Source organism: Schistocerca americana, chromosome 1, assembly GCF_021461395.2.
Source record: "Schistocerca americana isolate TAMUIC-IGC-003095 chromosome 1, iqSchAmer2.1, whole genome shotgun sequence".
Classification (NCBI taxonomy): Eukaryota; Metazoa; Arthropoda; class Insecta; order Orthoptera; family Acrididae; genus Schistocerca; species Schistocerca americana.
Window position 1 is genome coordinate 1,149,494,421 of NC_060119.1, and position 14,720 is coordinate 1,149,509,140.

A 14,720-nucleotide genomic window follows, 5' to 3' on the forward strand; every position below is an offset into this window, starting at 1 on the left:
GGGACATGGCTCAGAACCAGTGGACAGAAATCGCAGCTTTATGGGAAACCGAAAGTAGGCAAAATCTTTGTCAGAAATTTTAGGCGTAAATTATAACCTCAAAATAATTTGTTAAAGTGAGAAGGGTGACGTATCGTATACTTAAAATTACTGTAGTGGATCTTTTTTGGGTTGTGATATTTGGGCATTAGCTATCTGTGAATTATTATTATTATTATTGCTTCCTGGTGTTTTAAATGGTTCAAATGGCTCTGAGCACTATGGGACTTAACATCTATGGTCATCAGTCCCCTAGAACTTAGAACTACTTAAACCTAACCAACCTAAGGACAGCACACAACACCCAGTCATCACGAGGCAGAGAAAATCCCTGACCCCGCCGGGAATCGAACCCGGGAACCCGGGCGTGGGAAGCGAGAACGCTACCGCACGACCACAAGCTGCGGACGCTGGTGTTTTAAGCCCAGTACGATGGTGATACTGTTACATGAGGTGGTTTGAACCCCTAAAGCACTGAAAAGTGGTATCACATACACTACATTTGCAGAGCACATTATTTCAAAGTTTGTTTGCATTTCACACATACGCTGAACGACAATCTTTGAAGGTTAATTGACATCTGTCTGTTCCGCCGAATTTATTTGAAACTGAGCAGAATTTTTGTAACTTTGTTTTTCAGTTACACCACGAATCATCTCGAGCATGTAATAGAACGTTTCTCTCTTCGTCTCATATAATCATAAAACTTTCGTGGCTACTCCAGTAACTGAGGAAAGAGTGTTCAGTGCTCACAACTTTCTTTCCGAGTGAGATGTAACAGGGGGTGGAAAAAGTATGGAAACACCAAAAACACAACACATTGTTCTGCCTAATATGGTATAGGAAAACTGGTGGCATCCAAACCGGTTTCCAGTCATCTTGGAATAGATCCCGTATGTAAGTTCTGGTAAAGGTGATTGAGGTGGATAACGAAAGCGCACCATTCCCTCAAAATACAGCATCACCATTGGGAGACAAATATTGTTTGTTGGTTAATTACATAAATTATGTGGAACGAGCCAGTTTACAAGATACGTATACATCATTGACGAACACATTATTGTTTTAATCCTACTCATGAACTACACCTAAAAGCTACCAGTTTTTATGTAGAAATTCGTCAGCTGTCCAAGAGAAATGATTTTAAATTAGATTTAAAACTTGCCTTGCTACCTGTCTGACATTTTATGTTAATGGGCAAATGATCAAAGGTTTTTGCTTTTGTCTATTGTGCTCCTTTCTGAACCACTAACAGCTTTTAATAATGGATAATAAATGTTAATTTTGTCTCTAGTGTTGTAGGTGTGGACCTAACTGTTTTTCTCAAATCGTGATGGATTATTTGTGACAAATTTCTTTAGCGATGTCTCTGTTATGATGGCGCAGCTAAAATGTCTAGCTCCTTGAGGAGGTCTCTGCATTACGTGCGTGGTTGAACACCACATACACTCTAAAGGAGTGGGAGGGGGAGGGGACAACACGCCCTACGAAGAAATATCTGAATGTTAGTCCCTTTGTGATTTTTCGCAAGTCACTAAAATGTTTTACGCTTCCGACATTGTTTGAATCATTCAACTCAACCCTTTGCATTCTGTCTGTGAAGTATGATTCAAACTATCTGTGCTTAAAGTCATGAGTTCAATAAAATTTAAATTTTTCTAGTAAAATAACACAATCTATACAAACGTCTTGGAATGATTAGAAAAATACCAACTGGCGGTATTTTATTATTTAACGCAGTACCATTTGGTTGGATGCATAAATAGCGTTCTTAGTCTAGCATCTATCCAAACTTTGATATAGTAAGTAAGCTGTTCCACTTAAGTGGGAGATTACACTTCAGCACATTACTTTTTCGAATATTTTGGAAAAGATGTTCGTATGGAAATCGGACGATTATTTTTTAAAATCATCCTTGTCATTCTTAACAGTTGCATATTTCAATCTCTCTGGAAAAATTCCGTGTGCCTGTGACGCATTGCGTATATTACTAAGGACGCAACCTAGTAAGTTGGAATAACTTTTCAGAATTCTGTTCGAAATTCTATCAGCACCACGTGAGCTGTTGTACTACGGCATAGACATGATCTGCTCAATCGCTGGCAGTGATGCAACCTTGCAGGGTAACCCTGGGGTTCGTGGGATGCCATGATATGGCTGCCCAAATCGTCACTGAGCTCCCGTCATGTGTCAAAATCTTGGGACGAAAACTCGGCCTGAAAACAGTGTGAAACAAGATGTATCCAGCCAAATATCTTTCTTCCACTGCTCCATAGTCCAGGTTTCTGGCTTCGTATCCACGTCTTCCTGTTAGGAACATTTGCGTCACTGATGAGTGTTTTTGGAATTCCAGTTCACCCTTCAATTCACTGCTTATGGAATTCCCTTCAGTTGTTTAGGCACTGGCAGGATTTGTGAGTGCTAAATCCGGTTGTCCAGTGACTTTCGCAGCTGTCGTCCTCTTTATTTTCTGTCACTATCCTCTTCATTGGCCCACTGTCACGGTCACTCAGCACCCACTTTCGTCTGTGTTGTGACTTAGCATGCAATTTTTTTTCTACTTTCCCGTATGCCGTTATGCAAGCACTCACCATACAAGCGCCAACAATTTGTCTATGTTTGAATTCACTTAGGTCCAACATTAAGCACTCACAATTATGCAGAACGTTGTTCTGATCACAACTGATACTTGCAGCCTATTGAGGTCATCCCACAGGTGCCGTTCATGATGAAATACAACAACGCAACCCACACACTTGGCTAGCATCTGCATTTATGTTCAAACATGCATTTCTCGCAATGTTTCTACGTTTTTGTTCAACCCCTGTACCTCATACACATGCATTCGGCGTCTTTTGCTGTTAAAAACACTAAGATGCAGCACTTATTGCCAAGCAAAGAGCTGTTGTGGCAACCATCCTGCCCAAGGATATTAAAGTAGATACTAATCTCTCTGATAGAATAGATCCTAACCTATTGTTCTCCATCCCGTCACAAACTGAACTCATTTCGGTCCATGCGGTTTGTGATTTTGGGAGTATGTGTCTTGATGAGATGCCGCACATGATTTCCAGTCCGCGAAAGGCTGCCAGTCCATTGACAATGTAGTCAAATGTGCGAGTGCCAGAGAGTCCACCTCTCTCATTCCCTCCCCCCAATTATATGTCTCAAAATATGTGGTTTCTGGCCATTCTGTGTAATGGAAACATTGCAAAATCCATCAAAGTGCACCTCAGGAAGTGGCAGTAAAACTCCTCTTAAATAACGGGCTTTATCAAGCAAATGCCATTAGGAGGCGAAGAGCTTATTTGTAACTGAAAATTTCATGTCCTTATTTCATCAAATCGCTCCTAGAACCCTCTGTAGGTGCTGACATGAAAATTTCATGTCCTTATTTCATCAAATCGCTCCTAGAACCCTCTGTAGGTGCTGACACGTGTGGACGTAGTGCACTCTAGCGAGACATTTACATACTTTTCTACAGTGGACAGAACTGCCAATGCCAGAAACAACAAGATCTTTAAAAATAGCATAGCAATACTATTAAAATTCAATTAATGATGACTCAGTACTTAGTAAAGAGGTATGGAGACGGGAATTTGAGAGTGAACGCTTATTGTCACTGTTGATTTCCCTTCGTTGTAACCAGTGCAATGTGCAAGTGGAAGCTATTACAGTTTCCATAAGTTCAACTTGTTGATCGTATATCAGAAAATCATAGAGCCATTCTCTGTAGACGCCACAACCCTAAACCTCTGCTACATCACACTAATCATAATTTTAAGGATCTGCTTAAGAATCTCTACTATCCATTTGAAGAACATCATTCAGTATCAACAGTTCTTAAGAAACTGACTGTTACAATCCAATTTTGCTAGGAAAATATTGAAAGTGCTTTCTGCTATACATTCCTGCAATACGTATTTTAATATGTCTTTTGTGACAAGTCCGTTTCAGAGCCTTTAACTGCGAACCTGCAGAGAGAGAGAGAGAGAGAGAGAGAGAGAGAGAGAGAGAGAGAGAGAGAGAGAGAGAGAGAGAGAGTGTGTGTGTGTGTGTGTGTGTGTGTTTAACCAAATGAGTTGGTGTAGTGACTAAAATTGTACACTCGTAGGTGGTGATAAGGTGGTGATAATAGCTGGTATTCAAAATCACATCTGTAACAAAGCTACGACCTGTTTCCTTTCCACCTTTGTTGACTTGATTCATTACTCCGACTCTAATGATGCAGACAGCTCTTTCACCTCCGACCTTCCTGCCATTCAGCAGATAAGTTCTTGGAGCTTCATTTCGTGTGATGCACACTATCTTTCTAGTAACATCTGTGACTGGCATTTAGTGCGCATTTCTTTGCTACTTTCAGTCACTGATAACATACATAGCTCTTGCTGATGCATCCCCAGCCCCTTATCTCTTTTAGTCCAGTGAATGATAGTAGCTGTGAAACACAATTGTTCTTTTGCACAGTATTGTGTAGACATTTTTTAGTCAGAACTTCACTCTGCACAACACATTTTGCAACCGTCTCATTTTCTGGCTGCAACAGAAGTTGTAGTACATCATTACAGTTTTTTTTATTATTAACATTTCCAGATCAATTGTACTGACAGTTGTCATCTTGATCAGTATATTGTTCACTTTCAAGAAAGCTGGGTGTTTACCTGTGTGAAGTGCAGCAACATTTTTTACTTGTATGTATATGTTCTGCTCACATCATTTCTGCCAAAAATTAGAAAATACTTACTACGATGTATTTAATTGATGTACAAAGGAGTTTGTTATCTTTTGGTGTGGTCTTAAAACTCTTAACAATATCTTTCAATATAAGAGTAAAGTGCAGGAGCAGCAATGCAGCTTTAGAATTTTGCATGGCTTTCCTAAGCAGTGCACATGTTGCATTTGTTGTGAAAAGAAGAATGCACTGCAAGTTGTGAATAATGGTATGTCGCCCAACTGAACTTATTTTCTTACCAATTTTGTTCACAGTGATATAATTGCTAGCTTGTCAGATGTGTTCCGGAGACAATGAGGCTGAAATTCCACATCTGATAGTGCAGTTTAGTGATGATGGGTGAACATTTGTTACTTCACAGCAAGGGGAGAGAATACCAAGTATATGATATGCCATACACAGGTGACAAAAGCAATGCAGTACAAATATGTTGGATGGAGGTGAAAGGCTTGGGAACACTGTGATATTTATTTATGGAAGTGAAAGTATAAATTCAGCATGCAAAAAGAACAAATCTCTGTCAAAGGCAGTGGTTTTGTAATATCATCATCATCAACAACTGTTTTGTTTTGGTAAATGGTTTTTGTGCGGAACCATATGCTAAAGTACTTCTGCAGGCAGCCAGCTAATAGGTCTCCTTACTTTTGGGATAGTTTCTGCAGCGATACATTCCACTGACACGCCACAGCTAGTCACTTTAGTGTTTGAACAGGACCTACAGACTGTTGAACATGCCATAATTGAGGCTACATACTATTTGACCCACTATCTGTCAAAACAGCAAAATAGTGGTTAAATGTTGGCAGGATTACAGTGCATGAAATTCAAAATTTTTGTTCTGTTTTTGCCTCCATACATTCTGTGAAATTGAAAGGAAATGCAGTTGTAAGAACTGAACTTTTCCTGTGATAATTTGATTTCATCTTCAGGTGTAACAGAAGCTGTGCCTTCAAAGCTCATAAAGAGAGCATGTGATGATCCTGGAAGACACTGACATCAGTTTCAGACATATCTCGCTTGTCTTCATGCTTTCTTGTGCTTACTTTCTTTCTCTGGATAGAGAGAATAGTAGGTTGGCTAATGTACAGCTGACACTAGTATGATTTATTCTGTATTGTAGTTGATTACATTCCATTTAGTAGTTCTAAGCACAAATCTAACACTCATTGCAGATAAGATTTTATAATGTTCCCCTTTTTGGTTTTCAGATCTGCCTACGACAATGTCACAAAAACGAAGGTGGCAATTAAAAAGATCTCACCCTTCGAACACCAGACGTACTGTCAGAGAACACTAAGGGAAATTAAAATCCTGACGAGGTTTAAGCATGAAAATGTAAGTACTGTGACATTTTGAGTACTGGACATATCTGGGCAATAATTAGATATTTATTGTATTTTTCCTTTGTTCTGATTAACAGGACTGAGTTATTTCTGGATGAATTGTAATAACAATAGTAAATAAATCAGTACCCATTTAGTATGGGTAGTTAACATAAGCATCCGGTTACTTTGTTTTCTGTATCTTGAAATTTGGTGGTCACCAACATGCTTTTCAAATTTGAAAACATGAAAAGGAGAAGTAAATGTAACATTTTGCTTATAAAATGTTTACATTATTAATATAAATGGAAACAGAAGAACGACTGCTTCTAGAATGGAATATTGCAGTATCTGCAGAATTTTTCCAGAAGTTGTATGAAGCAACAGAAAACAAAATTGATATAAATAACTGAACACGTTTCATAGAAGAGTAACAGACATACATTATAAAAAACACAGATGAAATACCACTTCACACATTAAAAACAACAAATATAAAACTATCTTAGATACTGAATTGGCATGGAGGAAGAAGAGATACAAATAGGAGCAAGACATTTCAATACTGTTAACTGAATTTGGTAGCTCTGATAAGGCATCTCCTTGAAACAAGAAACGATAGAGACAAGGCACAAGAGGAGATGACAAGAAAAACATGTAGCTTAAGAAAACAAGAAGCTGGGGTAGCGTTAGTGGAAGTGTAGTAAGAATGATAGGCAGTGAAAGAATACTCTGAGGAAAATTCAAGGAGTCTCAGATGGGCTGCAGCACTTTCATTTGATAAAAGTTCTAGTAGTGTCGTTGCTGCCCCCCCCCCCCCCCCCCCCAACCTCTTCTCCCTTGTTGTACATTACAGATAATGGAAGTATAGTGATAATCAGTACTGTGATTTTTTTTCCAGTCATAGGTGTTTCTAATTTATTCTCTGTGTTGTTTTCCAGTTACTTATATAACCCTTTTTCAGAATGGGTTATTTGCAAGTTCATTTAGCCTTCAAGGTTCTGCACAGCTCTAGTCATTCTGTTGACTGAAATGGTATGCTAATGCCATCAGGACTGTCAGCAGTCATCCCAGTGACTCATGAAACTGCAGATTTCACATATTAATTGTTTATTGAAAATTAATTTTACATGGCATATTTTTCAAATGCTTATGGATGCTATGAATTTTCCTTCCAGTAATATTTATTCCAAATAATAATTTACAAACAAACAAAATTTGGTTGAAATTGCATTAAGCATTTTATTGATTCACTCATTTTTGCTTGTGCCCTTTCTCTTTGTCACTCCTAAAGGGTCAATCAATCCAGTGTTTTTTCTCACTCCTTGTTGTAAGTAATATGTGTACAAATTTTATCTGAAATTGCTCCAAAAATACATACTTTTGTATATGTCTAGTTACAGTTTTTCAGGTCTATGTTTCTATCATGTTATATTTGTATTGTATTTAATTATGAATATGTTCAACAGATTATAGATATCAGAGACATAATTCGAGCAGTGACAATAGATCAGATGAAAGATGTGTACATTGTGCAATGCCTTATGGAGACTGACCTTTACAAGCTCCTCAAAACACAGGTAAGGCTATATGGAAAGGCAGCTTATAAATTTACATCACCATTTGTGCATGTCAGATGAGGGAATTATTTTTGCAGCTATATTATGCTTTTCTATTTTAATACTATTTTAAACTTTGTAGGAAAGTTTTTGTACAATGTAAATACTCTTGAATAAAAGGAGACACTCACTGAAAAGTAGAACAGTTGAGTTGTCAACAGGCACACCAAAATGGACAACTTTCTAGCTTTCAGAGTTATCTCGTGTGTGTGTGTGTGTGTGTGTGTGTGTGTGTGTGTGTGTGTGTGTGTGTGTATATCACTGTAGCTTGTCAAATGACATCTTCAAAAGCTAGCGTGTTTTCTTTCTTTTGTGTGTGCCGATTGACAACTGAATACTACTTTTCGGCGAGTGGTGCCCTTCAAACCAAACGTATTTGGTCCTATTTCAGTTAGTCTCAAGTTTGGAAAGTGTCATATCGTTAAATTTTCTTTTCTGTTTCCAATTGAATGACAAAGGTTAATAACAGTAATGAACTCCATAGTTGAAGGTTCAGTGCTTTCTTCTACATTGTCTTTTATTGCTAAAGATATTTTTATGTAATCGTAATCTGTGCATTTCCTATACTCTTTTAATTTACAGGTAGTTTATTTATTTCATCAATGCAATTATTTTGCTTATAAAACAGCTCGTAAGATCTCATTTCTTTATTTATAAGCTTAAATTTCATGTCTACTAATGAGATATCTATTCTGATGTTTCAGAAACTGAGCAACGACCACATTTGTTACTTTCTGTATCAAATACTAAGAGGCCTGAAGTACATCCACTCGGCAAACGTGTTGCATCGTGATCTCAAACCCAGCAACTTACTACTCAATACAACTTGTGATCTCAAGGTATACTAATTCATGTTCATTTATAAAGCTTTTGTGATTTACTGATACTTTCCCACAGTGAGCACATTTTAACTTGGTGGTATAGGATAATTTGAGCCTAGGTGAACAACTTTAGTGGTGTTAAAGTATTGTTATTTTTATGAGTAATGGCAGAGTAAGGTGGTGCAGTGGTACAACACTGGATTTATATTTGAAAGGACAGCAGTGGAAATCCCATCATTTCATATTAGTTTCAAGAAGTCCTATGAAGACACTAAGCACTGGACTAAAAGGAATTGATCAACACACTGTCTGAACAGGCTTTGGAAGGCCCAGTGGTATTGACTGACCACCATGTTATCCTCAAGTTGTAGGCATCACTGGATACGGATATGGAAGGGCATGCGGTCAGCACACTGCTCTCCCGGCCATTGTCAGTTTTTGTGATTGGAGGTGCTACTTCTCAATTAAGTAGCTCTTCAGTTGTCCTCACAAGGGTGGAGTGCACCCCTCTTGCCAACAGCACTCAACAGCACTCAGCAGACCGAGACAGTCACCCATCCAGTCTCTTCCAAGAGCACTGATGTGGCATGTGTTTACAGGCAACAGGCCAATGAATATCACGTGAACAACTCGTTGTACTAGCACTGACCTCTGATGGTGGTTCCGATAACTTTTCAAACCACCCTTGTACCTGTTAGTATGTTATTGGGCAATTGTGGGTGGGATGTAAATAATAGGAGGTAATGGTAAGCATCCAATCTACACTCAAGGTGTTAAGTGCTGGCAGGCACACGGATGAAATTCAAATCGTTGCTGAATTTTTGGACCGTGTTCTCCTTCAGAGCTAATATATGGCTACATTTTGCTGCCAGGCTACATTTTCCAGGTGCTAAAGGCTGATTGATAGGTTGTTTTGGAGTAAATTAACATTGTGTGTGTGTGTGTGTGTGTGTGTGTGTGTGTGTGTGTGTGTGTGGGGGGGGGGGGGGGGGGGGGGGGGTTCACTGTGAAAGCAAGAAAAACAGATGGGTTTATCCGAAAAGGTTTGTAGGCTTGCAGACAAGCACATTGTCTTCATCCATTATGTGAATGTCCATTCATTGTGGAGCTGTAGATTATCCAGTACATAATTTTATTAGTCCCAATAAAGCAGCTTCAGTGATTCTTTGAGACAGCGTATTCAACACTTCTTAATGAAAACACAGTGCTAATTAAAACTGACAAATTTGCACAGCCTTTAAATACCTTGATCATTGACGAACACAGTTAGCTTCAGAGGCATATGATGCCTCAAATAAAAGGTACTGTTTTGAACTGTAAATGACGCTGTAAGTGCCACCACAAAAAACACTGGATGTCAGTGTAAACAGTTGGTAGAGTATGTGAAACCATGGTCAGAGATAAACATAAAAACTTTAAGATTGCGACAGCATGAAGAATTTAACAAGTATGCAGGAGTGAGTGTAGGTTGAATAAATGAGATCCAGTGTTACACTAGAACATGACCGACTTCGGAGATGGCTTGGTCGAACCAAGAAAGCTACGATTCTGGAGGCACTGCTCAGAATGTATTTGAAACATGGCATAATGTGGACTTCCTGATCGCTCCAGCTCTCAATTGCAAACGACTTTACATCTGACGTGCACATCAATCCCTTCCCTCTCTAAGAGGCACATAGGACTGAAAATGACAAGATCTGTGCCAGAGTTGACGAATCAAGGGATGAGGGGAGACAAATCTCCACCAGGAATTCTACCTGGGTGCTCTCAGCTTAGATGTTGTGAATAATGTTTGAGATGGTGACAGGCTGATGAGCCACCAGAGACTGGTGGTCAAGGACTGGTGAGAATGGGCGAGCAACTTCTGCTGGCTGCAGTGGCTGGTGGGTTTCGCTAGGTCAGGGCACAAACTATATGCCATGTGGCACACAGTTGATGAGTAATTCTGTGGGTGCTGCTGGGAGTTGGAGTAAGGGTGGTTGGTCCCTCCCACCTATGTTACTGTCACTGTTCATCTGATTAGTGGTGCATGTTGCTTAGTGATATGAGTGTAGCTGGTTAGTGTTGTCATCACTTGAGTCCAACAGTGATGGCTTGTTACCGCTCAAGTGTCTGCCTGAAAGAGTGTGCCCAGAAAATGGAACCTTGTTCTACTGTGACCTCAGACCAGCGGTGTGCGAAGGCAGCCATGACAGATCGACGAAATACCTTGGCTGTGTGCTGGACAGCATCTCAGTCGGACTCTGCCTGTCAATTGGAGTGGCTCAGCAAGATGCCAAAAAACTGGACACGGCATCCTCTCTAGAGACCGTCTGGACTGTTTTCTTTAGTTGCTGTTTGTATGTCCTGATCAGCCACTCAACCTCTGCATTTGATGTCGTATGGAACGCCGCTATTGTCAAGAGTTGACTTGCATTTTGGTGGCAGAGCATTAGTTTACTCATGTTGAACTTTGAGGCAATCTGTAGGAGAACAACTTCTTCTTAGCCGAGATTGCTATAGAAAGCTTTAGTGTAAATAACCGGTTTCGATAAAACTAAGTTACCATGTTAAGATCTATAATAAAATTACAAGAAGTGCTAGAAACTGTTATATAAATAATGCAACACTAACCCAAAGAAGAACAAGGTGACAACATATTTTCATAAAGTTTATTAAACATCTTGTGCCAGCTATATGCAAAATCTTTCCATTGAATTTCCAGTTACATAAAATGTGAAATGAGCGATGCGTTGGCACATCAGAATTAAAATTACTATGTGCATCACAATTCGACGAAACAACATTCCCATGACATTACATAACATGGATGTCTGCAGCCATTTGTCTTCATACATCAACCTTTTTTTTAAAAAAAAAAAGGCTATGCAGTGTGGATGGAAACTTGAATAACCCATGGGATATGCCACAGACCTGGCTTAAGCTAAAATAATTAATAAGAGAATACTTGGAAGCTTCCCTCAGTAAATTCTTTTGCTACACCACCGTAACTTGAGGCCTACATTTCATGAGTGTACCGTGAATATCAGGGATCTGGTAAAACATCAAATCTTTGACATTGCTGCGGCTGGAAAAAGATCCTGCAATAACGGGACTGACAGTGACTGAAGAGAATTATTCAACAAGACAGAATTGTAACCATTCTGCAAATTGCTGCAGATTTCAATGCTTGACGATCAACAAGTGTCAGCGTGCCAACCATCGATGTGGGGTTTCGGAGCCGCAGGCCCAATCGTGTATCCTTGGTGACTGCACGACACAAAGCTTTACACATCGCCTGGTCCCGTCAACACTGATGTTGGACTATTAATGACTGGAAACACGATGCCTCGTGGGACGAGTTTAATTTCAAATTGTATCGAGCGGATGGATGTGTACGGACGGGTATGGAGACAGCCTCATGAATCCATGGACCAAGCATGTCAGCAGGAGACTGTTCAAGCTGGTGGAGGCTCTGTAATGGTGTGGGGTGTGTGTAGTTGGAGTGATATGGGGCCCCTGATGAGTCTAGATATGACTGTGACAGGTGACACGTATGTAAGCATCCCGTCTGGTCACCTGTGTATTCAAATACAGAGATATGTAAAAAAGACAGAGTATGGCACTGCAGTCAAATGCCCAAGTCCAACCCCACATGTCCAGAATAGCTACAGAGTGGCTCCGGGAATGCTCTTCTGATTTTAAACACTGCCACTGGCCACCAAATTCCCTGACATGAACATTACTGAGAAATCTGGGATGCCTTGCAACATTCTGTTCAAAAGAGATCTCTTAGGAATTTATTGACAGCCCTGCAGGATCCGTGGTGCTAGTTCCCTCGAGCAATACTTCAGACATTAGCCGAGTCCGTGTCACGTCATGTTGGTGGCACTTCTGCCTGCTTGCGGGGGTCCTGCACAATATTAGCCAGGTTTACCACTCTCTCTGGTTCTTCAGTGTGCATGTATAAATTCAGACATGCCAATGCATTGCTCATTTCATGTTTTATGTACCTGGAAATCCAATGGAAAGATTTTGCGTGTAGCTGGCACAAGATGTTTGTTATAAGCTTTGTGAAGATATGTTGTCATTTGGTTTTTCTGTGGATTAATGTTGCATTATTTGTGTAACAATTCGTAGCACTTCCTGTAATTTTATTATAGATCTGAAGATGGTAACTTAGTTTCACTGAAACTGGTTATCTACAATAAAGTTTTTTTATAATGATTTTGGCTAAGCAGTTATTCTTCTCCTAAGTAATCACTACATACCGCACCTTTGAGCTCAACACAAGTAAACTAATGTATATTGTGCCACGCCAACCACCAAGGTATGCGCAAAGCCTACTCACATTACAAAACAAGGTTGCAGGACTCTGCGCCTACATACTGTTCAACAAGAAGTGTTTACAACTAAATGTGATGCCAAAGTATGCAAGAATTTATATTAACAGCGATTCCAGAATTGTAAGTAAGGTTATAGCTAAAACTAAAATAATATGAATCAAAATACAGAACTGGGAAATTTATAAAACAATTTACTTAATGCAGGATAAACGAAGTAAGGTAGAATTAGTTTTAAAAAATGTTTTAGCAAGAATGAAATTTGATGTTATGAAAAATTTTGTTCTTGATAAGATACAAAGTTTACTTCAGCATGTTAACAATAGGCAGTGTAAGAAGTTGCGTAGTTTGATGACCAAGACCCGTGGTAACAGTGTAGCTAGAATAGTAAATGCTCCTGTCTTTGCTAAACTTGTTGGAGAATTTAAGTAATATCTGTTTCAGTGATGCAGAAATTTATTTATTAGAAAAGGGTTTGTAATATTACTTGCAAAGTGTGTGTCTTCGATAGGGTGTGAAAGAAGTTGCAAAAACTAAAATAGCATTAGACACTTGAAACATGAGTGAGTGAAAGTAAGTGTATGACAACAGCAGTTAAAGCATCTAACTTCATTATTTATAAGTGTGCTGGCTCAACCCAAACAACAAATGAATTTAGGGTCTTGGCCTTGATTAATAAAAAAAATATTGTGAAACAGCCAAGCGATTGTAACCAAGGCCGATAGGAGTAACCTGTGGTCATAATACATGGCCAGGATTTTATTTCGAAATCTGAAAAGTTCTTTTCTGAAAATAATACTTAAGGTATTGAAGAATACCCAACTGACAAATTTAAGTGTATTCTTAACAAGAAAATTAAAAAGGGTAATTTCATTTTAGATGAAAGAGAAAAGCACAATTTAAAAATGATGAATTTCAGGGTTCATGCTTTGCACCATCGGTTCAAGGTACATAAAGAAGACCAACGTGTTAGGCTGATTGTAGATGGAAAATTTGCACCTAATTACAAATTAAAGGAATATTATGCTTTCAAAAACTCAAAATCTCATAAATAGTTTGGAACTGGCATCATTTTTAGAAAATGTTGACATTATGAATGATTCAGAGTTAGTATCTTATGATAAAAAAATTAAGAATAAGTTTGTAACTCGTCAGAAATTAAGTAAGGCAGAAATTGTCTAACTGATCAAACTCTTGGAATTTTTTATTTAATAATAAAATTGCCATCAAAATGAGGGTAATTCTGGCGTAATGGCCGATATTTTTGTGAACAATCTTTAAAAAAATTATTTTCAAGTCTAATAACTGAATGATAGAACTGCGCATTACCGATGTTATGTAGACAATGTGATTGCCCTTATCAGGAAAGACGAAAAAGGTGTGTTAGAGTATCTAGAGGCTCTGAATGGTTTACAAAAGAATATTCAATTTACAGTCAAGTTAGAGAAAGATGAAAGTTTAAATAACTTGAATCTTACAATTTACAAAGGTAATGGGAAACACAAATATAGTATTTTATACAAACCTCATATACAGGTTTGATCATAAGAGCAGACTCTTGTCACACTCCATGTTTAATACCTTAAACTTTAAATTGTGGCACAGTATCAGAATTAATAATGACAAATATAAAAAATAGGTTGTATATAAACTCGAATGTGGGCATTTTAATAGGTTCTGTGTAGAACAAAGTGGCAGGTCGTTTTTTGAGATATGCAGTGCACACTAGTATGTATAACAAAACTACTTCTGGAGAGCATCTTCAGGAATTTAAGCATAACATTACTGGCATTTATCACAATTTGAAGGTCTTACTCAACGCCCCTAAAAGTAAGAAACTTGATATTTTCGAAAGTATGCAGGTA

The 14,720-nt window shown here is 38.6% G+C and overlaps 1 protein-coding gene across 1 annotated transcript in view; it reads left to right on the forward strand.

The window, feature by feature from the left end:
* LOC124619421 (mitogen-activated protein kinase 1) overlaps positions 1-14,720 on the forward strand; it is a 378,544-nt gene that overhangs the window by 308,719 nt on the left and 55,105 nt on the right. The window contains exons 2-4 of the mRNA XM_047145795.1: positions 5,980-6,106; positions 7,563-7,673; positions 8,417-8,551. Coding sequence (XP_047001751.1) covers positions 5,980-6,106; positions 7,563-7,673; positions 8,417-8,551 — 373 coding nt within the window. The remainder of the gene's footprint in view (positions 1-5,979; positions 6,107-7,562; positions 7,674-8,416; positions 8,552-14,720) is intronic.